The sequence below is a fragment of the Pieris rapae genome, chromosome 13, assembly GCF_905147795.1.
Source record: "Pieris rapae chromosome 13, ilPieRapa1.1, whole genome shotgun sequence".
Taxonomy (NCBI): Eukaryota; Metazoa; Arthropoda; class Insecta; order Lepidoptera; family Pieridae; genus Pieris; species Pieris rapae.
Window position 1 is genome coordinate 689162 of NC_059521.1, and position 26659 is coordinate 715820.

The 26659-nt window shown below is 33.1% G+C and overlaps 1 protein-coding gene across 1 annotated transcript in view; it reads right to left on the minus strand.

Annotated features, from left to right (window-relative positions):
- LOC111003464 overlaps positions 1 to 26659 on the minus strand; it is a 129253-nt gene that overhangs the window by 74127 nt on the left and 28467 nt on the right. The window contains exons 2-3 of the mRNA XM_045630753.1: positions 7659 to 8007; positions 610 to 677 (exon numbers count right to left, since the gene is read on the minus strand). Of these exons, the coding sequence (XP_045486709.1) occupies positions 610 to 677; positions 7659 to 8007 (417 nt within the window). The remainder of the gene's footprint in view (positions 1 to 609; positions 678 to 7658; positions 8008 to 26659) is intronic.

A 26659-nucleotide genomic window follows, 5' to 3' on the forward strand; every position in this document is an offset into this window, starting at 1 on the left:
AGAAACATAAATTAATAAGATTTAACGTGGGAGAAAATGAGATAGAAGGTATTATTCAGCCTCTTTTTACTGCCGCTTTTTCATTTAATCGAATTTCAAACTGTCGTTGTTTTGTCAAATTAAAGATTTATATTAAAACATATAGATTAAAATTTATCATTAAAATTTATCATTTAGATAGTGAAAAATGTTTAATTTATATATGATTAATTATAAAAACTTTGTTTTTGAAGGTTTCACTTCTATCACGTGTGAATTGCACATATATTTTTTTTAATGTAACATATGGATATGCACTTCTTGTAATCATCATTTTTATTTTTTTAAGTGTTAATCTCTTACTAGGGTTGCCTAGAAGAGATCACTTATTAGCGATAAAGCCGCCCGTTGCATCGCTTATAATTTGTCTTGTAATATGTATTGTGTTATTTGTGATTCTTTTTATTGTTATTGCAACGACGTGTGAATAAATAAAAATAAAGATTTTAAATAATATGTGAATCTTAAAACATAGTTATTTTAAATGTATCTAAAGAGAGTAAGGAAATGTAGGTAATATTCGTCTTAAAACGTTAAAGGACACAGAGAATAAATAAATTGTATACTTACCTAATCTTAAAGTTTTAGTAAAGAACACTTGGTAAATGGTGGCACTCGTTGTCGTCCTATAACGTAACCTGAAACCAATAAAATATATTTTAAAACAAAATATACTTTACACTGCTAACATTCAGAGATCTTGAATTCTAAAAATATTGAAGTATATTAACTAGTTAAGTTAGTTAATGTCCTATAACCCCTAGGTGCGGCAGAGGGCGATCACAGTGAGTCAATATATGGGTATATGGGGTATATTAACAGTAAAAGTGAAAGCTTTGAAAGTTTTCATAAACAGCCATTATTCGTTTTATTTGATTTGGACAGTAGCAAACTCTTCTAATGGTTTTTAAGCTTGTGTAGACAAAACGTATTCCTGTAAATGTAAAGTTCAATAATGCAAATTTCATTGCATGGGATTCGCTTTGAAAGCCTGCTTTATAATGATATGTATTTTACCCCCTTATGAGATTTAGGAGTAAGTTAATCTTCTGCATTGCTTCTACAGTTGGCCTAGTGGCTGCAGCGTGCTACTCACATCGCCGAGGTCGTAGCTTCGATCCCCGGCTGTGCGTGCACCAATGGACGTTTTTTCGACATTTAACATTCGAATGGTAAAGGAAAACATCGTGAGGAAACTTGCCTTAGACCCAAAAATTGGAGGGCGTGCGTTAGGCACAAAATGCTAATCACGTACTTTCTAATTAGATAATCACATAATCATGACATAGATATAGAAATCTGAGACCTTAAAAGGCTGTATCGCCATTGATTTTTTTTAAACTTCTATGCTATTATATTACAAGAGTCCTCTGTTATGTTACACTTTCAATAAATAGGTTTAGAATAACACAGTTAAAGTGTGAAGCTAAATCGTTAAATAAACACGGGATAACTGAGTTCAAAGTACCGAATATTGGCGTCGTAAATCTAGAGCTGGAAACTTAACTTATCCTACTTCGGGTTCTGTCGGATAGTTCACAACTTCCTTTCTTATTAACTTCAACAATTTATGCTATGAAATATCTTGATTTAGTGATATTAAAAATATATTTAAACAGTTAGTAAAAAGTTTTAGCAACAAAATTAATTTGGTAATCAGGGAATTTTATCGCGAACAAGCGATCTCTTCCAGAAAAACGTTAGTTTCCTTACAAATAATAAATGCAAAAGTCAAAGAAATATAAAACCGCCACAAAATTAGTTTCATAAAAGAGTTCGTTACGTTTTTAATTAACTTTAAAATTCTTCGTACAATTTTAAAACAAAACTTTTTTGTTACACATTCATAAATCAATGTCGCAAAAGAAATTTCGTTTCCGTTTCCTCTGTCTATTTTCCCTATAAAAACTGTATATATAGAAGCAACACGACCAAATAAATCTATGATTAATGATGCGATTTATTCGCACACTGATCACGTTATTTTTTATTACTACACATATGAAAATGAATCTCTATTCAGGTGACATAAGGTTTCTTTTCGTTTGACAGGTAAATAAAGCGTTAAGTAATTTGTCACAGCAATCTCACAGTGAGAAGAAATCTTCCCGTTATCTAAGGAAGTTAAATGTTAGGGGACGTTTTGAAAAATGTTTGCTGGTGAAAATACGAATGATGTAAAGAATTATTAATTATCATTGGTTTTTGGAAATAAAATTTGGAAATAAAATTCATAAGTTAATGCAAAAAGAAGTGTATTTCATAGAAAAATGCGAATGTTTCAAGAGCATTATTTCTCTATTCTATTTTATTTACATGAACAAAACTTAACATATACCAACGAGATACACGTCGCCATCAACCGTCCTAATTATAGTAAACTAGACTCATTCTGATGTGTATCTTTAATGCCCTTTTAAATTGGTTTTACATGCATTTACTGCATCAAGGGCAAGAACGGAAGAGAAGAACTGGCAATAAACTCTCCGCCACTCTTTTTAATCGCCAAGTTTCTTTTACAAAACGTTTAAAAGGAGCTGCAACCATTACAAGATGTTCCATATGACATCTTGCGTAATCAAGAATAATAAAAATAAATTAATAACAAAGATTTGTCCTCTATAAGCAGGAGGCATGGTGAAATAGGAGTACGCACTTACATACTAGTGGGAACAACACGCAAATACGTAGGTGAAACTAATATCACAGTTGTATTTGGCCTATAATTATAATAATTTTTGATATGAGCCACATGTATTAAGTAGCTCTTCTCATACCCGTCTTTACTGCGTAAGGTATATTTGATAAATGGGCCAGTTCGTACGATTGCGACCTCATCCATCAGGCCTGTAATCACCAAAATACCGTGTTTCCCTAAATCCGTTCAAGTGTTGAAGAAAACCATCCATCAAGCTGATTAGACAGACCGAGGCCGAAGGCTTAATGAATTAAAGTTATTCATTAGATTGCCTATTAAAGGTCTTATCGTAAGGGCTCTTAAATAATATATACTAGGCTTGGCTTACGGTTGCTCGAGTGATTCACGATTACACGTTGAGTAGCACTTATTGTATACAGATCAGATATATAAAAATAATTAATTATGTATACTTTCGTTTTCGTCCGCCGCGTTTATAGCTTTTTCATAGTATGTCCTTAACTTAAGCATTAAAAATGTAATTTAATAAATTATGGGAAATTACCAGCAAGAGTTTTATAACAATTTCCGCGCATCTTGTCTGTATAACTGCATTATTCTAATGATTTGTCACCCAGCTCCTGTACCCAACCGACATAGTAAAATAGAAATTGGGCAAAACTGCTGAATTTTAAATATACAATTTGATCTGAGTATTGTTTTTTGACATTTACCGATCCAGGGGTTAAATATATATCTCTCTATTGCCTTTATAAAAAAACAGTACTATAGAAAGGCTTTCCGCCAATTGGAACTAGTTTAGAGCAATAAATAAAAGTAAGTTATCAAAGAGTTGGAATTTTATTGGCATCGCGTACATTTGGCTCGTTTGCACAGTTTCTTTATTTGGCAGGTAGATTGCTAGAGAGCTTGCCAAATAGGACGAGAAACTGTGGCAAGGAAAGATCAATGTGCGGAAAAGCTTAAAGATCATATATAGGTACGTTCTCAGATATCGAGATATACTCTATGCCTCTTGATTTGAGAACTGGCAGTAAATGTAAAATTAGAAGCATTCAATGTATATTTCTTTTTTGAGGTTCATAAGTGTACTTTGTTACCTACATGAATAAATGATTTTTGAGATTTGAGTTTGACTTTGATAGGTTTTTATAATTCTTTTTTTTGTTTATTTATTATACTTCGTTGCATTTTATAAAAGAAAAAATTGAACATAATTTAATGAAAAGCAACTTGCTTATCGCTTTCGAGCGATTTCTTCCAGGCAACCACCAGGCACCAAGAAATCGCTTTGCACACGTTTAATTAGAAATAATCACTTATTATAAATAATATTTGTATATTTGTTTTATTCTATTTAATTAATACATAGTTTACTATATATTGCAATTTGTAATGTTTGTTTTATGTCATATTTATCACTATTGTGGTTGATTATAGGCTTTGGTTTTTCGGTACACGTGTTATTTGTGTATACTTTTTTGTTTCACAGATAAAAAAAATTTGTTAAATTATTTAAAAAATTATAATTTCCTTTCTCACGGCGCTTCTGAAACATGATTCATGTGTCAGAGCTGGGCCCACACGGATAATAATCAATGTAAAACCCAAAGTCAAATGTAATTGAAGAATATTGTTTTCACGTTACAGAGATTAATATAAACCGTTTATGAGTTATAATAAATGCTTCTTTCAGCGTGTTATACGAAATTGGGTTTTCATAATTGACAACGAAAAACGAATAAATTGATAATTATACATTGTATATGCATACCATTATTTGTGGGGCCTGTGTTGCATTTAGTTACTGATAAAATTTCAAAGATAATAATTTTAATTTAGTAAAAATTATGTAAATTACCACGTAGTCTCTAGTTTATTTGAAAGAGAGTCAATTCGATTCCCAGCTAATTAATTTTTAACCAAATAATTATACTTGGTTTTAAAAAAGAATGAAGATGCAATTATGTGATTACATCAATACTTGAAACTACAGAATGGGTAATTGAAAAAAAACTTTTAAAGAGTTATAAATGTTGTAGTATTGATTGATGATTTGCTTTTTCTTTCGGCCTACACCCTCTGTCTTCTTTGCTGATGAGTAGGGATGCCTACAAGTTCAAATTAATGACGTGGAATAAGTGATACCTTGATGATCCAAAATAAACGTATTTTATTTTTTTATCTTATTTTAAATAATTGACAACTCATTTGTATTTAATAGTAAATTAATGCAGTTATGTTTTCCATATGAAACTGAATCAAACCTCCGGGTATGGGAAAGCTATTTCTGTTTATTCTAGAACGAAAGGGTTGTTTCTCGTCTGCCTTTTTGATTATTTAGAAGACGTACCCTATGGTTGGTTCGTTAAAATATTACATTATAAATAACGAAACTCTTTCATAAGGCAACTTATAAGCACAAACCTAAATTTATACTCCAGCTGTTAAAATCACACAATACTATAATATCCTATTTTAGCCCTGGGGTTAATGGCGTTTAGATACCGAAGGTAGGAGTGTAACACATAAACATGAGGCCAGAACGTTTCCTTTGTTTTGTTTTCCAGCTTTTGTATTCAATGCTTCTATCAAAAAATAATCCATGTAATAAGCGAAAATAGCAAATCTAATTGTATTGTCGGCAATTACCCAAATTGTGCAAATTTGCCCATAGCTGTATTTAATTACAGTTAATTATAAAAAGTATAATAGAATTCCATAATTAAAATTCCATAAAAAAAATATTTTTTGTATGAACATTCTATAAAACAAACAAACAAAAATATCTTTATTAGTATAGGTAAACAAGTACACATATGAACGTCAAAAAAATTAAATTAATTGTAAATTTTCATTTATAGTTCGCAAGTCAAGGGCGTAGAGCGGGCAAGAAGAACTGACAAGAAACTTTAAAATAAATGATAGCTTGAGGTAACAGGCATCTAGTGTCAAGAAACAGACTTTTTATTTTTCAAATAGAAAATAAAAGCCGCGAGTCAGCCTAAATTCATCAAAACGTTTATTCAGATACTTACTAAATGTAAAATATTATTTAATTCTACGTTTGAGAAATCCTAGATATCTCATTTAACTTGGACATGTAAGTTTTTTTTTATAGAACAGGGGGCAAACGGGCAGGAGGCTCACCTGATGTTAAGTGGTACCGCCGCCCATGGACACTCTCAATGCCAATTACTTATAAAAACTTATTTTACTCCGTCGTAGTGTCTATACAGCGTCCGTATATATGTCACGGATCCTAAATCTCTAAGAATGGCAGCTCTGTTTCTGAGATAAAAAGGCGAATCGGCATGGCTAAAGCTGTCATGCCACGTTTAGGCTACATCTGAAAGAAAAGTGGAATTGGTATCAAAACCAAAATAAGATACGGGCTCTAGAGTTCTTATCTTCCTGTATGGAGTAGAAATGTGGACTATCTTGGCTCGAGAATATCAAAGGATTGATGCCTTCGATAAGGTGTTGGCGGCGAATGCTCACAATACCGTGGACTGCGAAGCGACCCAATACAACAATCCTGATCTAACTCCGCATACGAACTCGCAACTCTTCCAATTTCCTACAACGAATCGTATCTTATTTCGGCATACAATGCGTAGAGGGGATGAGAACTTGGAGAAACTGATCGTAGTTCGTAACACAGAAGGCAAAAGATCACGTGGCCGTTCACCAACCACATGGACCGATCAATTCAGACTTGAAAACTGTAGTATCATAAGAGAGACGCTGGTCAGAAACTGGTGGAAACAGATAGCTCCGTCTAGATGCTTCGTTGCTTACTATGATGTTCAAACATGAGCTGCTGATTAAAGAGAGAGAGGTCTATATTTATTTTGTATGCCTCTCACAATTTTTAATGTCAAATAAACTAATAAAAGTGAAAAGAAAGTATAAATCATAATAAAAAACTAATTCGATGAAACATTATAAATTATTCAAGCTAAGTAAATATAGATTTCATTGTTTTACTAAAATTCAAGTTTATTCATTCAAGAGGGATGCGTAGAGTAATTAATCTTGTGATAACAAACGATACTTTTATTTAATCAAATGGAAAAATTATCTTAGTCTCGTTAAGCTAAGTGTTTTGTTTTCAACAATCAAACGTAATTAGTGTCTTAAAAGGTAACACTGTACACGAATTTCTAGCTTTTAAATATTTACGACAATCCAACGACAATCGACTCATATTTTAGTATAAATAAAGAAAAGTATATAATAAACAAAGCTTATGTGCAAAAATATATACCTATAGGAACGCCTTCTACAGCTCTTACATATATATATACTCTATACATTCTTAAATATTCCTCATCACCCATACATCCCTGGTACTCATGCCCATTATTTTATTGTTTATTCTGTCATTTTTTCACTTATTCCTTCTTCTCAACTATTAAATAAAATATTATTTATTATTTCTTAAACAACATCGAATTCAACGAATCAGATTTATCATATTTGATTTTTCAATTACATTTAAACAAGCATGTCTCGCTTTAATTAGAAGGAAAATCTACTCGTAGCCTGATTCACATTATTATGTAAAGAGACTGAATTATAACGGTGTAATTTAACTTATATTGGTTCAAGTAAGGGGGATAGTCAAAAGCCCGTTAAAGTATATATTGACAATTTATTTATTTTTTAAGATAAATGCTTAGTGTTAGTACCATATGTTAAAATGTTCAAACCAGTTCTTTTGAAAGGGAGTTTTTTTTTTCAACCAAAAATTCCTCTTATAAAAAATAGATCTTGATGATAATGAAATGCTTTTCGAATCGAATTAGTGTTCAATAAACGGTAATTTAATACACAGAATATCCATAGAAGGTTTCACACAACATCAGTTGCGTCTCATCGATTTCCCATGTCCCAAAAGTTACAAATAAGTGTAGTTGGTAATAGTTTAGATTTAAAGATATAAAATACTACTTACCTAAAAACAACACTAGTTTCCTCTGTATCTAAATGAACAGCATCAATGGACCACTTCAATGCAACACCACTTCGCCCTTCCAGAGGTCCACTGACAACCAGCGCTGGCAGAAATCTATGAAACCGTTTACGTATCGACCGAACTCTCCGCGGCTTAAAGTAAACACTTTTCGTCCTAAATTCACTAGACCACATGTGCGCACGAGTGTTCCTTTTCGGTATGAAGTAGGGGGGAGCGAGGCAGGCCTTCTCGGAGAAGCTTGTTGGCGTGAAGTTCCCTTTGATGCTGGAGCCAACAATCGAGTGAAGCGCATAGTCCCAGAGGGATGGTGCGTTGAACTGCAGGTGCACTGGAAAGAAAGAAAAAAAAAAGAGGTGAAAATCGCGAATAAATAAGTTTCTGTGACTGTTATGTTATCAATTGTCAATCTAATAGGCAAGAGATCAGCCTGTGCCTGACAAACTTCATCAACTTACTCGTTCTAAGGCAAGTCGGTTTCCTGACGATGTTTCCTTCACAATTTGAGCGAATGTTAAATGCGTACTTAGACAGAAAGTCTATTGATGCTCAGCCGGGATTCGAACCCACGACCTCAAGAGTGAGAGTCCGACGTTAAAGACTAGCTTGTCGTAATAAGTGTTTAGTTATTTTTTTAAAGATAAAGACGTTGCTATTTTACTGTAGTAGGAAGAAACTTTTCTTGACAGTAAGATTTTTATCTACTTTATTATTACAGGAAATAATGTGTTTTTCAATAATTTATAAAATATAAAACCAACGACGCGACCTAAAACTTTAATAACTTTAAGGACTTTTTGCATTGTAGAATAATCAACTCCAAGTTATTGAAGCTTAAAAGATAAGCGTTTGCTAGCCTTTAAGACGAAATTTCGAAGAAAGTTCCGATATAGCTAAATACGGTTGAAAGTTTTATACGAGTTTTCTACTAAAACCAGTCTCGATGCTTTCAATTCTATCATATCTTAATATATTTAAATCTCCTGTCACGATGTTTGTCCGCGATGGACTTCTAAACTACTTAACCGATTTTAAATTAAATTGGTACACCGTGAGCCATCTGATCCAACTTAAGAGATAGGATAGCTGAGATCTTTAATTATAGTCGCAATTTTATTTTATTGTAAGTTATTTGATTCAATTTTAATAGATGGCGCTGTGTTAAAAGTACCAACGTTTCACATCAGTTCTCCTACAGTTTCCCTTGAATAGTTTACTACTATGTAATATAACAAAAACCTTAGCCACACCAACGCTTGGCGGAGTCTGCTAGTCATATATACAAATTTATGGCTCTAAACTTTCAGCACGCTGTGCTTGTCATCCTTGATATATTCTCTAATGCAGACATTCTTTGTCTGTTACGCTAATCAATATTCAGGTAAGTATGTGATAAAGTTTTTATGCCAACTATTAGAAAATACCGTCAGAAGCTTTAGGAGAGGTAATTCCATATTATGAAACATTATTGTACATTTTTCCAATCTCTACATGGATTTTATCAATATCTCCCGATAGCGCTGTGAACATTTCGCTGATGGCAACCCATATCCTGTCGGAAATTGGTTCGGCCGGACAGTTTTAGGCCGCACCCATGTTATGATGTATAATCTATGACAAATTAAGGTTAATTTATAGATATATCTATGAATATCGTTTTGACATTGTGTGGAGTAAAATACGTTATTCGATTTTGTATAATAGCTGTTTAGCAGGAATTGATGTAAAATTGAAATGTATGTATTGTATTGTATTAGTTATGTTTTTATATTAATAAAACAGATTGATGTTAATTTAAGTGAAAATTGGTTTAGTAATACAACCTTTATCAAGCAAGAATTTAACAATTTTTAAAAGAATGTATTACGATTAATGCGTTACTAGATAATAAATAAAAACGTTCAATACATTTTCACTGTAATACAAGTGACACATATTTTTCTTTAATACTTTTTCGTGCATTTTAGAGTCAATTCTATTTTATATTTGTTTAATACCAAATTGCCTAGTACACTTACATATCCTATTCTTAACAAAGTATATTTCTATGCAAATAATATATAATTTTTTTATTTTATAAAAGATTCCAAAACCTAATCCTTCTATAACAAGCTTCGGCTCTTGCTAGTTTTATGCGGGGATTTAAAAGTTACATCGAAAGTGTTTAACTAAAATTAAACTAAACTTTATTTAATTCGAAAATCATAATCTTTAAGGTACAAAGATATTAAAGAGTTCTTTCCATTAATATTTCATCATATGAATATAATCATAATATGAATTGTTACTATTTTAACTAACTTTACTTCCCGCTCTAACTACACTAACCCAACTTAGTAACTTATGTTGTATCAGTAACTTAATTAGTTAATTAAGGACAACGTGTCACCTCAACAAAAGCTTGAGAGACCTAACATATATTACATTGTCTTCGGTTCGACATGTAAGATAGAAATATGAGTAAGAGTTTGGGGGCTGATAATTATATGTAGTAGATAGCAAACGCGATAAAATCACTAGTGTTACAGTTTTATGTATGGCAGTCTGTTCCGTGAACATTTCTTTTTTCTAAAGGGCAAGAAGGTGCCATCTGTGCCTGACACACGCCGCGGACTTTTTTGGGTCTAAAGTATGGCTGTTTCCTCATTATGTTGTTCTTCACCGTGCTAGTGATGTACAATGCGTAAATAGATAAGTCTATTTGTGCACAGCAGGTTCGAACCTACGATGTCAGGGATGTCAATTGTAAGTATCTTTATCACTATCTATCACTCAAATTACTTTTTTTTATAGAACAGGGGGCAAACGGGCAGGAGGCTCACCTGATGCTAAGTGATACCGCCACCCATGGACACTCTCAATGCCAGAGGGCTCGCGAGTGCGTTGCCGGCCTTTTACGGCACTACAATGCAAATTTCATTTTCCTCGATCCTTTACAAAACTTAACATTTACAGTAATTATAAAAAACAAAGCGAATGTTTGTTTTGCTTAATAAGTATATTTCATTGTTACCCTTCGTGAATGAAAGACACAATGTTTTTCTTCCATCGCATTTATTTTTCCTTGTCCGTAATTAGTAGGCCAAAATGAGGATAATATTAGCATTCTTTATTTGTTTATAATCTTATCGTAATATTATATATATTTATAGGTAAGATGTTAGCTTATGAAAACAAAAAAATACCTTTTATTGTCTTTTATTAACATAACTTTTACACATTTAAAGAAAACACTCCGGAGAAATAAATACAGATAACTTTTTCTACAGCTGTGTTACTTTTTGACATTCGAAACCTTTTGTCTTCAATCACCGTGACTACGCACGCTGTAAAGCACGCGAAACGTCAGAAAAAAAATTAAGTTTATAATAATACATAGCTTCATTCCGTTAAAAAAATGTTTTCTTTAAAAACACCTTTTATTGACAAAGTATTTTCATGATATCAACTCAGTATCACAATACAATTTTAAATTAAAGAGTATAATACATAATGCGAAACTTAATAAAATAATACTTAGGCTACTTATATTATATCACGTTGTATTCCGTTTCGTCAAGTATTCATATACGTTAACACAATAATTTAATTTTAAACACATTTTATACTTGAATAATGCTAATAATAATTACTAATGAGGATCCAAAATAAATACTCTCGTTAAACAATTTGTATGACTCAAAACTTGGCGAACTTTAATTTGTGTATGCGGTGATGTTAGTTATTTCGACTGTTGTCCGTTGCGTGTTGTTTGTTGATTTTTTCATTGTATTGTAAGTTTATACTGATAAAGCGAGCCCGTAATATTTGCGAATAAATTTTCCACTAATGAAAGCCTTAATTAAAGCAGAAATTCATCACGCTAAATAGCAGTTTATCAAGAGAGGCAATAATTTAGCAACAGCGCGGATGTGGTTCTTAAACAATTCATCACAGCAGAGGGAGTTTAAGAAGCCTTATTTAGTTTAATTATCGCTCCAGGCGGTTGTCAAGCTGTAACCCCTAGTGTACATACATTTATCATTTTCCCTTACGCCTTCAGAATGGATGATACGAAAAATGAAATTATGTTATTTCATAAAAATATCATATATGAGAAGTTAACTCTCCGTAGGTGTTTTATTATTATTATTTACCATTTCGATTACAAAACTCAGACGTTACTTACGTAATGATGATGATTTAAATTTATCCCTAACGGGATAAATTTAAATCATCATCATTACGTATGTTGCAGATAAAATTGTGTCTGGGGTGTATTTGGAACTGAACATATTCCGTAAAAATTAAAATAGATGTTTCGATCTATGCCATATATCTATATAGGTGGATGTTAATTATTAGTTGAGTATAAAATAATTATATTTATTACGAATTACTTAGAATGACGCAGACGAAATCAAAAACGGTAAAGAGGCATCTTTCTGGAGTTTGCTGTAAATTTTATACAAAATGTTGTAAAAGAAATAGGCAGTTGTACTTTACCATTCGGGTTACCTATACCATTTACTTAAGTTTTACATATACGGTTGTTGTAAGTTGGTCGAGGAATCAGCTAAAATATATAAAAATACCTAACATATAGACATATACATTACTTTTCGACGGCTAACTATATTCGAATACTTACAAAACGTGCTTTAGTTTTGCCGTAATAGGTAAGTATACTTCCATTGTACATTGTGCGTGTTGAACCAGCTATAAAAAAATAATTAAAAGCTGTTATTACTTTTATAGTCCGATAATTAATATACCGCAATAATGCACAACATGGATTTCATACACATTATTATAAGTAAGTGTGAATTTAGTAGTTAAAAGAATTTCGAATGGGGCTATGTACCCCCCACATTATTTGTGAGAATCTGAAACTATAAAGTCACTGATTATGATTTATATGTATGTAATTTATAGCTTGTGGCATTACTGCATACATCTTAGAGGGATGAAGAGTAGTTGGCCAATGGACTTTTAACATTTCGGCGAAGGAAAACATCGTAAGGAAACCCTTAAGTCAAAAAAGACGAACGGAGTGTGGCAGGCATAGAAGGATTATCACCTGCTTGCCTTAGAAATGATCATGAAACTGATACAAAAATCTGATGCCCCGACTTGAAAGATTGTAACACCAAAGGTTCTTGATTTCTGTCAAAATACATTCATCGTAATGATTAAAATATCTAATATTTGAAACTTTAAATTTTTTTATTTCTCAATTCTTAAACCAATTCTTTATTCCAGTATTATTTATGTCCCCGACTAACACTATACATATATTCGAGGAAAAGGCAGACGATTTAATGGACAAGTACCTAGTAGACGTTTACACAATCAGATCCAGATTTCACTCTCCATTACAAAACCCAGCTCCAAATTTCTTATCTGAAACCACATTATCGCCACGTAAGCGCCCATATCGCGCAACAAAACATCCCGTGAAAGATGTTCACTTCAATTTAACAAAATCCCAGTTCTTAGAGAACCGGCAAAACGAAAAAGTAGCAGCCATACTAAAAGCAGGTAATAATCCACCGCCAAACTTCGACATTGATGAATTAAATGTGCAATCAAGAAGATTTGATAGCATTCGTAAAGACAGCCTCAAGCGCAATGATGAATACTTAAGAGAATTGTATTTCTCAAAATACGATTATGGCGTAAAAGCTAAATCACGTAAAAACAGAACTATCCGGCTGATGGAACAGTTCATATATGAGACTCAGTATAAGTTGACTTATGTACAAGTTCTGAGGAAGAAGTACATTTTGCAGCCGAGGTATAGAATTGGCTACTGCTTTTCGTTATTGGCGAATTTGCGCAATCAGCAGTTTGTTCTATTCGATGCGTTGCGGCGTAATAAGGACTTTTGGACGACGTTGTACATTCATCTCAAGTTATATGAGAAGATAGTAAGGCTGGACGTGGATATTCGAGACTTGATAGCATATATAAAGAAATTAAATTGGGACAGGATGCCGAAAGAGGAGCCATTGTACTTCGATAGTGTTAAACATATGCAACAATGATTACAATTCAAAACATAACTTGTAAAAAAAATCTTCACAGTTCTATCGTAAACAGTTATCAGATCCATGTCCTAATTAGTCCTTACATAAGGCACCTTTTGTTTTAAGTTATTACTTAATAAGTTAGCCAGCGATATCATATAGTGGTCATATTATTATTATAACAAATCTTTTGTTTAAAATAAATAAATTCCAATCTGGTTTCTAATTTTATCCACAACGAAGATAACTTCGTCAACTTCGGTCTCTTTTATACGTGCTGTTTTTTTGCTCTTGCCTCAGATAGAATCTAAAATTTCATATTGAGTTATAAGACGATTCGAAATTATAATAGAGGGAATGTGTTTCGACCGAAAATTCCGGAAGATAAACAAACATACGGTTGGTTATGAAATCTTGTTAAAAGAGCATTCATATTAACGACATTTTCTTAATGCTTTGATACACGCCTTTGTTTATTGGAATAAATATATAAATTCCTTAAATGATGATAATAACCAGTGGACCCTTTTTGGTCTGGACCGAAGGATTCATGATCATTTGTCAATCTAGTAGGCAAGTAGGATATCAGCCTTCTGGGCCTGACACATGAAGTTAGGTATGAAATAAGGCAACTTTGTTTACTCATGATGCCACGTTTGAACTAATGTTAAATGATAATATACAAAAAATTTAACCGTAAGTCACCTTTAGAAGCGATGACTTACGCGAAGACAAGGTCAGTTCAGGAACTGCGATCGTTTTTGCAAAGTTACTGAAAGCCTTCACATTCACAATGTATCACGCAAAAACTATTGAAAAGCGTAACTATCTATTTTGTAATGGACCAGAAAACTTGTCAGTGCGGCCGGAAAAAACACGGACAATAGCTCAGCAACAAATGTTTTTTCATCCGCGTTCATTTATTCAACGTTGGCAACACTCCAAATAGTCTGGCAACACCGACTGCAGTTCGAATTTTAAATACCCGCTATCTTTGTAACGATGTTTTGAATTTTAAGTGTTGCAAGTGTACTAATTAGCACTTAAGGAACTCGTAAAAATTATATGTAGCAATTGCAATGTTGGCGGAATTAGCATTTTTGGCATTCTGTAAAGGAAAAGCATATTCTTATTCTATGTTACTGTATACACTATTCCTGTAAATAGCGTTTACTATTATAGATAAATATAGATAGTTTTTTTTATTCTAGTTTTCTCTTTTTAAATGTTTCATCTAAATAAACAGTAAATATATCGTTCATTTGAAAAGGAAGTGGTACATTTAGATATAATTATTCAAATCCGAACAATCAGCCACATAAATATAGGCTTGCAAATATCATAGTAATCTTCATAATGTAATTATCGAAATGTCATAATACTAAGTCAAGTTATTTATAATGTTGTCAATATTATGGTCCAAATACTAGACCACGCTATAAAGGCACCTTACCTTTAAAAATTTAATCACTCTTTCAAAGCATTACATGGCAGTGATAACTATGAAGTTCTATGAAGGAAACTACTAGGAGAATAAATAGTTTGATGGCGTAGCAAGTTTTTTTGTGATTGAACCGTCGATATTTAAATATTACATAGGAAGGTTTATGTAATTGTTTTAAAACTTTTTGGATGCATTAGACACAGCTTCAAGGATAAACAAACTTGGTACTGCCAAAATAAAAATTTGTAAAAAATTGTCTACAGCGTACAAGGTCTCACGCCCATAAAAGCCTCCATACATTTTTTCTTAGTATTATGGTATCTACATCTACATACACAATTTCCCCATAAAAGGAAAATGGCACAGAACTGAGGAAATGTAGCCGTGATAAGCAATAATTGCTTCGTAGTTTGAAGCCACTTTGTGAGTTCAACTCAAATCAAACACAAGTTTATTAAAGTGTATATATATCCATAAAATGTCTTGTTTCTAAGAAAAATTTTGGTGTAGTGTTTTGCCTACTGACTCGTTCTTATAAGGAATTTTGGGCCTCTAAGGTCAGCTATTTCTAAATATAATTAAGGAAAACCAGAAAACAAATTAAATAAATTACTAGAATAAATTAGTCGCGCGTCTTATTGACGCCAATTTCCTCCACTCCTTGTTTTAAATAAATCTCATCAACGTGGGTGATGGTAAGACTTTAATCCGTCCAGCGAGTAGGGGACCTGCCTCAGATTCTGGTGCCTTCCACCGTGCCAGTGACATTAAGTTTTCTGGGCCTCTACTGCATATCCAGAACAACACAGGATTCGTTGGTAACATAATCGAATTATTACATCATAGTATGGACATGTTTGTTTTCTGTCCTACAAATCCTAAGCAAGTACAGTATTTCCCGACGTACAGAGGATTAAAAATAATGATGAATAGATGAAAAAAAAAAATATAATTAGAGAATTTACTTTATGAATGAAAAACCTCCACAAACATTTCTTTTGTAATTTGGGAAAATCTCATACTCTGTGGCGCAGGATTAATTACGAAAATATTTTATCAGAACTCTCACGAGCGTAATACTTTTCGGCACGCACCGACCCAAACTAGGGTACTAGAGCAAAAGTGGCATGGTCTAAGTTAATTATGACACTCTGTATTAAACTGGCTTTATTCATACAAATTTAATCAGTTTTAACATTAAAGTAAATTATGTAGTATGGTAGAAATATGCTGTAGCATAAACTCTAGATGACGAGGCAGAAGAATGCAGCGCATTTTCTGGCACTAATGTGGCAACCAGACCAAAGCCGAGTAATTTCCTAATTTCGGAGAAGAAGAAGAAATTTGTTAACCCTCACAATAACTTTCTATTTCACCTTCATCGTTCTAAATAAAAATACTATTAATTTTCGATTATTATTAAAAGAATGTAACGGGTGAGAATGTTCGGTAAAAGATGACGCTAAATGAGGTAGACATTTGATACTGCTGGCAGCTGCTTTTGCAGAGTTTGACCACATTCAAGTGACGTTATATAGAGCTTCAACCCGCTGAAGCCTGTAACGTGACGCTTAAGTCTTGAATAGTTTTAAGCCATAATAATTGATAAAGGATCGTGTTACTTTACGGGCACTTTGGGGCAATTTACGAGCTGAGCTAGCTAAATGTATTATGGCCTATTTGAATAAAGGTTTCCGGCTAATCGAGCAAGTACGAGTATAAATACGCATACTTTGCGCTTTCCCTGGTATGGGGAATGTAAATAAAAAATTGTATAAATTTTACGATCTGGCCACGAAATGTAGTCATCATGTCTGATTTAGAGAATTAGAATCTTTCTGTAACGTGTTTTGAGTTCAATTCTCTTAGAACTAGAACGTGAGAGAATTGAGGGGTTTGTTTTAAAATCGTTTATAATTTTTGTACATATACTGTTAATATCATAATGTTAATCACCATACCGACTCCCTTGGGAAAACGCAACAAATCCCTCGAACAGCCCGCAGCACAAATATGAACACACGCTCAACAGCAGCACCCCACAGTAGAATACCATAGGATACTTACATACTGGCAATTTCATAGCTATATATATATATCCATGATATAAGCGTATAAATAAAATCAAGCTTAACGAAACTGACGATGTTATTCATGCTTGTTTCGTACAACTTACCTGAACAAATGTCCAAGTTGACAGACAAATGCCAGGAACATTGCAGATTTGTTTTATTAAACTTTGCAGTCCAGGAATCCCTTAGCTCGTATGTAATATTAGAGTTATAAAACTTTTTAATGAATATAAATATTCTTTGAAACCAGACACAGATATTCTATTGTGTAATCTACAAATGAGGTTACACAATGTGTTATGATAATAACTATTTATTACTATTTCGATTAAAATTAACTTTCATGCATAATAAAATGATATATCTGCAGGCGTTGTTTGAATTTGAGGCTTTCTTGATTGAAGAATCGCAATATAAATAGAAGATGCAGATTCATCCAACATCTTTACGTCACGGGATCAAGCCCCTCGTAAAGCGATTGGTCATCGACGATTCGAACCGCTCTTCGTTTGAATACGGTCAAGTGGAAGGTAATGGGGAGCTCTCGCCCAGAGGTAAGAACACTACTCCATGCAAGCCCGAATTCGCAGTTCATACAGTTGCAAGCGGTGGCCCGGCGTGAGAGTTGCTGAATACACCAAGGTTGTTAAAGACTCATTTAGCCTTTCAAGTAACCGCGAATCTGAACGTCGTTGACAACACCGAGTGTTTTGATGCTGGCTGTGGCTTTAAGAAAATAGTCTTCGATAAGTGAAGTAGCGACAAAGGGAGTTTTTAAGCAGAAACTATCTAAACGACAAAAAAAAAGACAGGTATAATGCTGAAGTGGATTATTAATAATATTACGGTACTAAAACACCTTTGTTAATGAGTCTTTTGTTGTTTAAATATTTTATGTCTTAAATAATCCATTTGTCTTACGAATTACTTTGTATGTAAATAAAATTAAAACATCCAAAATAGGAACCTCCATTATGCATATTTTTTCCTAAAACAGAATTTTTCAAATTAATATTTATCTAGGCGAAATTAATTATGGCAATAATGAAAGTCATGACTCGCACCGTCCCCAGACATTGGGTGTGGCGTGCGCTATTGTATTCATTAATCAATTAGCTGGCTATGTTATGGATTTTCAGGTTTCAAGGTATATTATTTATTCAAAAAGGAAACGTGACACTCAAAATAAGTTACAATTAGACCAGTAGGATGGATGCAGAGTGAAGGAGAAATTGCTGCAGCTGAAAGGCAACCCAGGACAGTGGAAGTTTCTCGTTTCGAAGGCCAAAACCAGCGGAGTGAGTGAATACGTACAATTAGAGATGTGTCGTTAATTGCTTCAAATATAAGAAACCTTTGTAAATGTATGAGTAGGAATCAACTGAACTTAAACTATAAAGCAGAAGAGTTTATGTAAGGAATAACTGATTTGAATTGAATTATTTTCGTGTTGGATTAGTCCAATTATTATCATAAAATAAAATAATTGTTATTATTCAAATCAAATAAAATCATCCTATGTCAAATTAGCCAGGTCGTGGGGCACAGTTAATATAGTATACAAAAATGCTAATAAAAATATAATTTGCTTTACAAAAACTTTCTAACCTAACTTTCTCTTTTTTCTAACGTGGCCACTTACAAAGACAGGTGGACACAAAGACACAAAGAAAGGCAAAATGGCACTCACACATATACACACAGGCACAATATCGAGAGGTCAGCATTGTGCCAGATGGACAGATAAAATTGCGATGCCGAAGATGCCTGCAGATAGTAAAAATATAAAATTGTTGAATGCCTTTATAAAGGCTTTTCCCCGTGGTCCATATAATAAAAATAATTTATTTCATTTTATAACTTATTGTAAACATATTGTGCCGTATATGTGTTTGTTTTTTTATGAAAGAGAATAATGCTATATATCAATGGTGGCAAGATAACAATAATAAAACAAAAGAACGATTTAAAAACAGTTATTATGTAATCGATACGATAGTCTCATAAATTGTCTGGTAAATTACGATAAAGTACCCAAGTTCATCAACTTAATCGCTTCTGATTGAGATCACATTATGTAAGGTCTAGCCAACACAGGTATTTGTTACTTTTACTTAAAAAAATTGTTTTGTTTTGAAGCCAAATATATAAAATACCGCGTTCTATTAAAACGTGTACGTATCTCTGTGATAGATCCTTTTTATTATATATTATTATAAAAAAACATAAATTTCCGAATTATTTACGGGTTTACATATAATATGACTTTGAAAACTTTATCACGCATTTTATGGAATATAAAAAAATAAATATTTCTAATATATAATTTTCATTTTCATTTAAAATTATGTTTCCTTGTTATGTTTTAATTATCAACACTTTGTTGCATGTGCAGAAATACAATACGATTTAATTAGATAAAAAGAAGGGAAACTGGCCGCCCTCGCTTTCGAGCATTTCTTCCAGGCAACCACTGGGAGAAAAAAAATAGATAAGAGAAACAAGAAGTACGAATACATAAGATATATCAAGACAAAATGAAACAAAATAATTAAAACAAACATAAACAGCGAACAGGATAATAATAAAAAAGCAAGAAAAAGTCACATTACGATGATTTCAGATCAGTTTTACATAAGTTAGTGCGAAAGTTAGGCAAAAAATCATGTTCCACACACATTTATTTTCTATCTAGAGAAGTTATTTAAATTGTGTATCGATCATTCAAAATGGATACATAAACTACTCAACTCCACCATATATTTTTAAATTCTTTAAGAAACGTTGACAAAAAATGCAAAGGAACAATGTACTTTTTTAGAGTTTGGCGACAGGAAAGGTCCTAAAATCGTTTTTGAAATAGGAAGTAATTTTAGGATCTCCAATTAGTCCTTATCAGATAGTTCAGAGTTAGGGGTGCCCTCAATCATAGGCACTTGATACAGAAGTCACGAACGCTCGTTACAGTTTGGAGAGCCGCCAGAGGGCGCTTGCCAAATGTCCCGCCAAATTAGCTTCATCTGTCCTACGCTAATTTAAGTGATACTTTTAATAATCATATTTGTATTAACTTTTTGAGACTTTTCATAATGCTACAGTCACACGTCACTGCGTCTGCTTGAATGATATAAATGTAATTATATTGATTTCTAAAATAAGAAAGTACTAGTCAATCGTTTGTCTGACTTGGATATCTGGGGATGGTTTCCATGACGTACAATGCTAAATTTTGTAAATGTGTCCACAAATTTACAGAAACCAAAAGTTTTATCGAGGTAAATATGAGAGTTTAGATTTTAATTAGGTATACCAGTCCAAGTTTATTCGAAATTGTATAATTTTGATCGTTATTATAAATTTTGTTCTAATCGCTTCGAATCTCTTCGCCTCAACCGTGGTAGTGACAAGAAAAAGATGGCGCGTAACCGAAAAATGTGACGCTAATTTTTTCCAACGCCGATAAAGTTTCACTTCAAATTTATTATTTGATTAAATCTTTTTTTTCTTTTTTCATCACGCTTGAGTGCATGAGTGAGTATGTGGGCGCTGTAGACCCATATATTTATATATCTCAGAAGCATCTCCAACACTGTGCAAGGTGTGTTTATAAGCTGGCCCATTCATATTGCGTAAGGCGAAGTCAGTTCTTACGGTCTGGCTGACAACTGTCATATTATTATATAGTATTAGTATATATTTAGAGACTAGAGATCTCATCGTTCTGACTTCAAATCCATATAATACAGAGTAATTTTTCAGTCGAAAGGCGTGGTACGATAAATATTGAACGGCAATATTAATACGTGTATTTGTAATGAAAAGTGCTATTAATCAGACTAGCTGTAAATGCGAATCCATTAGGGCTAACTCAGGCTTCATTAACACGGTGCTGTGTTACTCGAAGTACGTCAAATAAAAGTATAAAAGTAAATTGATTGTGTTGAATTCATTCATTGAAATGTGTTGCGTGTTATGTGAATATCGTAAGTTCTCACCTAGTATAATATTTTACAAAATTCTAAAATTCGGTTATCTATGGATGTTTCAATTGGTTTATTATGCTGTTCGTGAAAAATTAATGGTTTCATTAAAAAAATTTAGTGTATACGTCACTGGCTTTAGTTTGTATATAAGTTAATTAATTAAATAAGTTCGACGTCCTGGTGGCCAGTTGTTTCCACGTCACCAACTTAATTCTATTTAACATTATATATATAACTAATAAATAAAACCTATTCAGTCACAGGCTAAATAAGGTAGAGTATATGTGTTATGTTAGACGTTAACTGAGTTTTGTTTTCCATCAATTAAGATAAGAAAAAATGCTTACTTAATGAGTATTAAAATAAGAATGTGAAATGCACGATTATATTGAAATGAAAAAATATAAAATTGGCGTTCAGTATGGGAGGAATAAAATAGATTTTGTTGTAATAAATGTATAAGCCATTGCTTTCTATGCACATTTGCATCTTATAGGTAGTTCATTGCCCCTTAAGAAAAAAAAAACCGCCGCCATTTTGTCGTTTTGCTTCACTCTATTCCTGATACCCTTTCAAGCTTTTCGCTTTTACAATTTGCTTCAAGTGAAATAGTACAGTTTTATCACTAACAACAAAGTCAGCAGCTAACTCAATCGTTGTTTACAATGGACTCACAATAGTCTAAATTCTTCGTTATAAACTTTGGTCTCCGGCCGATTACGGGCCCTGTTCTGCAGGTTGAAATTTTAAGAAGGCAAACGTTGGAACCAGAAATAAACTGTGTTTTTTTTTGAACCGTTTCTGCAGCACTGGTGCCACGGTGGGAATAGTACTCGTCAGTAACGCGATATTTCATGTTATCCATTTCATAAATAGACGCAAAGAAAAGAAAGAAAGCGGGACAATTAAATGAATCCAAAAATAAATGCACGAGTAATCTCTAAAAATGCACTTGGGATTCCTTACCCAAGAGGAAATATTTGAGGTTCTATCCATTAAAACAAAACGTCACTTTCATATGTAAGAACTTAACATTTTCTGTTATAGTAAAAAGTCTTCAAGCATCTGCTTTTTTAATAAAAACAGATAATAAGTTTGTTAGGGAGTGTGTAAACTGAATCTTACATAGACAATATGTATATGTTACTGTTCTTTACTATTTGTCTTTCTTATGACATTGTTTTATTATATACAAAACGTAAATTACAGAGACCATCTCATTCAATCAGTTAGCAAATAACCGCGATTTTCATCGTCGACTCGTGTTATTAATTAAAGTTGAATTACTTTAATCTATTTAATTTATAATGGAACAAAAGAAAACTTTCCATCTTCCTAGCTCCAAAGAAATTATTAAAATACGCCAGAACCGCATAATAGTTGAACAAGTTATAACTTTGGTAACAGCCTTGAATAGACGTTTCCTTGTGACTTATTCGTTCTATTGCGAACTACAATTATTCTTACGAAACGGGTTTTAAGTGTTTCGGAACATATCACAAGCGGTCTCTTCTAACCCTAGCTAGGAAAAAGAAAACAAGAAACACCAAAGGCTTTACCTTTGGTGTTTCTTGTTTTCTTGTAAAAGTGCACAACGAAATTTATTAAAGACAAAACCAAAATAAAATTGTTAAAACTAATCTAAACAGCCATTACTTACGATACTATAAATATAGCTGTTTATAGAGATAATTGATACAATCGTTTACTTAAAACAAGCCACAAAATTCAAAATCATCTATATATATAAAAGAAAGTCGTGTTAGTTACACCACTTATAACTCAAGAACGGAAGAACAGATTTGGGTGAAAATTGGAATGGAGGTAGCTTAGAGCCAGGAGACGGACATAGGATACTTTTTATCCCGTTCGACAGCGTTCCCGAAGGACTTGACATGAAACGTCAGTCACTATAAAACGTGGTATAACAAAAAAGAATAATAAAACGCAAATGATAGCTATGTAATTGACGTATAATGACAGCTATGTAATCTATATATATAAAAGAAAGTCGTGTTAGTTACACCACTTATAACTCAAGAACGGAAGAACAGATTTGGGTGAAAATTGGAATGGAGGTAGCTTAGAGCCAGGAGACGGACATAGGATACTTTTTATCCCGTTCGACAGCGTTCCCGAAGGACTTGACATGAAACGTCAGTCACTATAAAACGTGGTATAACAAAAAAGAATAATAAAACGCAAATGATAGCTATGTAATTGACGTATAATGACAGCTATGTAATGACGTATATATGACAATTTGATATTTGTAAGAAATCAATATTCAAAATATTTCTATTAAATAAATACGTTTAATTATTTTTACAATTTACAATTTAATTATAATGATAGTGCTATTGCCCATTCGTATAAACAGTGAAGAGAACTATAAAACTCGGTATGGTCGTATGTATACAGTTCATCCAAAGAATGATGAATGTTTCTATTTGTTGTTGTTGTCGAATGACGCATTTAATCGAGTAAAGGAAGTTTATGATACTTTAATGAAGGCAAACGATGATGAAAATGGTGGTTTATATTTCCTAGATGCCCTTGGTGGAACTGGCAAGACATTCCTCATGTCATTAGTTTTAGCAACTGTTCGGGCGAGATCCAACATAGCGGTTGCAGTTGCTTCTTCTGAAATAGCAGCCACATTGTTAGAAGGATGCCGTACGGCTCATTCAGAATTAAAATTACCGTTAAATCTTCAAACTATTGGAGAACCAACGTGTAATATTGCAAAACACTCAGCAATGGCCAAAGTTTTAGCGGCATCGAAAATCATCATCTGGGACGAATGCACAATGGCGCATAAACGTGCATTGGAAGCACTTAACCGAACATTAAAAGATTTACGCAATGAATCGAGATGTTTTGGAGGAGCAATGATTTTACTGTCTGGCGATTTCCGCCAAATACTGCCAGTAATTCCAAGATCTACGGCTGTCGACGAAATAAACGCTTGCCTCAAATCGTCAAATCAATGGCGCTATGTGACGAAACTGCAGCTGACAACAAACATGAGAGTTACATTGCTTACTGATAAAAAAGAAGAAAAAGAATAAAGATGTAGATGACCTGAACTACATAATGGTATGCGTTTGGTGGTTAGAAAATTGAAGAACAATGTAATTTACGCTACGATAATGATAGGAAAATTCAAAGGTGAGGAAGTTCTTATTCCGAGGATCCCGATGATCCCAACCGATATGCCGTTTGAATTTAAAAGACTTCAATTTCCGATACGTCTTGCATTTTCCATGACCATCAACAAATCACAAGGCCAATCCTTAAAAGTTTGTGGTTTAAATCTAGAACATTCATGTTTTTCCCATGGTCAATTATACGTGGCATGTTCACGGGTCGGAAGACCATCAGCGTTGTTTGTTTTTGCGCCTGATAATAAAACAAAAAATGAAAAAATGTGTATCACAAGGTACTTAAGTGAAGAGCAACCTATGTACTAAAATACAGAAATAATAATGAATGATTAATGTAGGTATTTAATTTTTTTGTATTTTTTCCAATAAAAAAACCCAAACTGCTTATTTATTGCCATTAAGGCGGAACAAAGTTCGCCAGGTCAGCTAGTGACGTATATATGACAATTTGATATTTGTAAGAAATCAATATTCAAAATATTTCTATTAAATAAATAATTAAATGTAATGATAGTGCCATTGCCCATTCGTATAAACAGTGAAGAGAACTATAAAACTCGATATGGTCGTATGTATACAGTTCGTCCAAAGAATGATGAATGTTTCTATTTGTTGTTGTTGTCGAAAGACGCATTTAATCGAGTATTGGAACGGGAACGTGAATATGATCACCAGGAATTAGATTTAGTAGTTCAAACGAATGTAACCCTGTTGAATTACCAACAAAAGGAAGTTTATGATACTTTAATGAAGGCAAACGATGATGAAAATGGTGGTTTATATTTCCTAGATGCCCTTGGTGGAACTGGCAAGACATTCCTCATGTCATTAGTTTTAGCAACTGTTCGGGCGAGATCCAACATAGCGGTTGCAGTTGCTTCTTCTGAAATAGCAGCCACATTGTTAGAAGGATGCCGTACGGCTCATTCAGAATTAAAATTACCGTTAAATCTTCAAACTATTGGAGAACCAACATGTAATATTGCAAAACACTCAGCAATGGCCAAAGTTTTAGCGGCATCGAAAATCATCATCTGGGACGAATGCACAATGGCGCATAAACGTGCATTGGAAGCACTTAACCGAACATTAAAAGATTTACGCAATGAATCGAGATGTTTTGGAGGAGCAATGATTTTACTGTCTGGCGATTTCCGCCAAATACTGCCAGTAATTCCAAGATCTACGGCTGTCGACGAAATAAACGCTTGCCTCAAATCGTCAAATCTATGGCGCTATGTGACGAAACTGCAGCTGACAACAAACATGAGAGTTACATTGCTTACTGATAAAAAAGAAGAAAAAGAATAAAGATGTAGATGACCTGAACTACATAATGGTATGCGTTTGGTGGTTAGAAAATTGAAGAACAATGTAATTTACGCTACGATAATGATAGGAAAATTTAAAGGTGAGGAAGTTCTTATTCCGAGGATCCCGATGATCCCAACCGATATGCCGTTTGAATTTAAAAGACTTCAATTTCCGATACGTCTTGCATTTGCCATGACCATCAACAAATCACAAGGCCAATCCTTAAAAGTTTGTGGTTTAAATCTAGAACATTCATGTTTTTCCCATGGTCAATTATACGTGGCATGTTCACGGGTCGGAAGACCATCAGCGTTGTTTGTTTTTGCGCCTGATAATAAAACAAAAAATGAAAAATGTGTATCACAAGGTACTTAAGTGAAGAGCAACCTATGTACTAAAATACAGAAATAATAATGAATGATTAATGTAGGTATTTAATTTTTTTGTATTTTTTCCAATAAAAAAACCCAAACTGCTTATTTATTGCCATTAAGGCGGAACAAAGTTCGCCAGGTCAGCTAGTTTATTCATAAAGGTAACAAACACAATGTACACTTATGAACGTCAAAATAGCTATATTAATATTAAATGCTAATTTTACATTTACTGCCAGTTCTGAAATCAAGGTATCACTACAAAATGTTACCCTTTTTGGATTTGTTTCATTGCAAATTACTGTGTGATAGCTCGTGATGGTACGGTAATGATATCCTTTACTTGAAGGTCACAATGGTATGCAAATAATGAATATTATCATTATTTTTTAATGATAATAAAACACGAACATATTGCTCGTCGTATTTAATGATTATTATGATGTCGATCTATACAAATGCTATGTTAGTGTTATGTAAATAAATAACGTCTTGAATCAAGTATATATTTGTAGGACAAAGAAGACAGAAAAGACAAATACAGCGTCAGGATTACAAGTGCGATGCCAAAGCCTATTTAGCTTTCTTTTAAAGCGTGGTAAAAGTACAGTGTCTACAAAC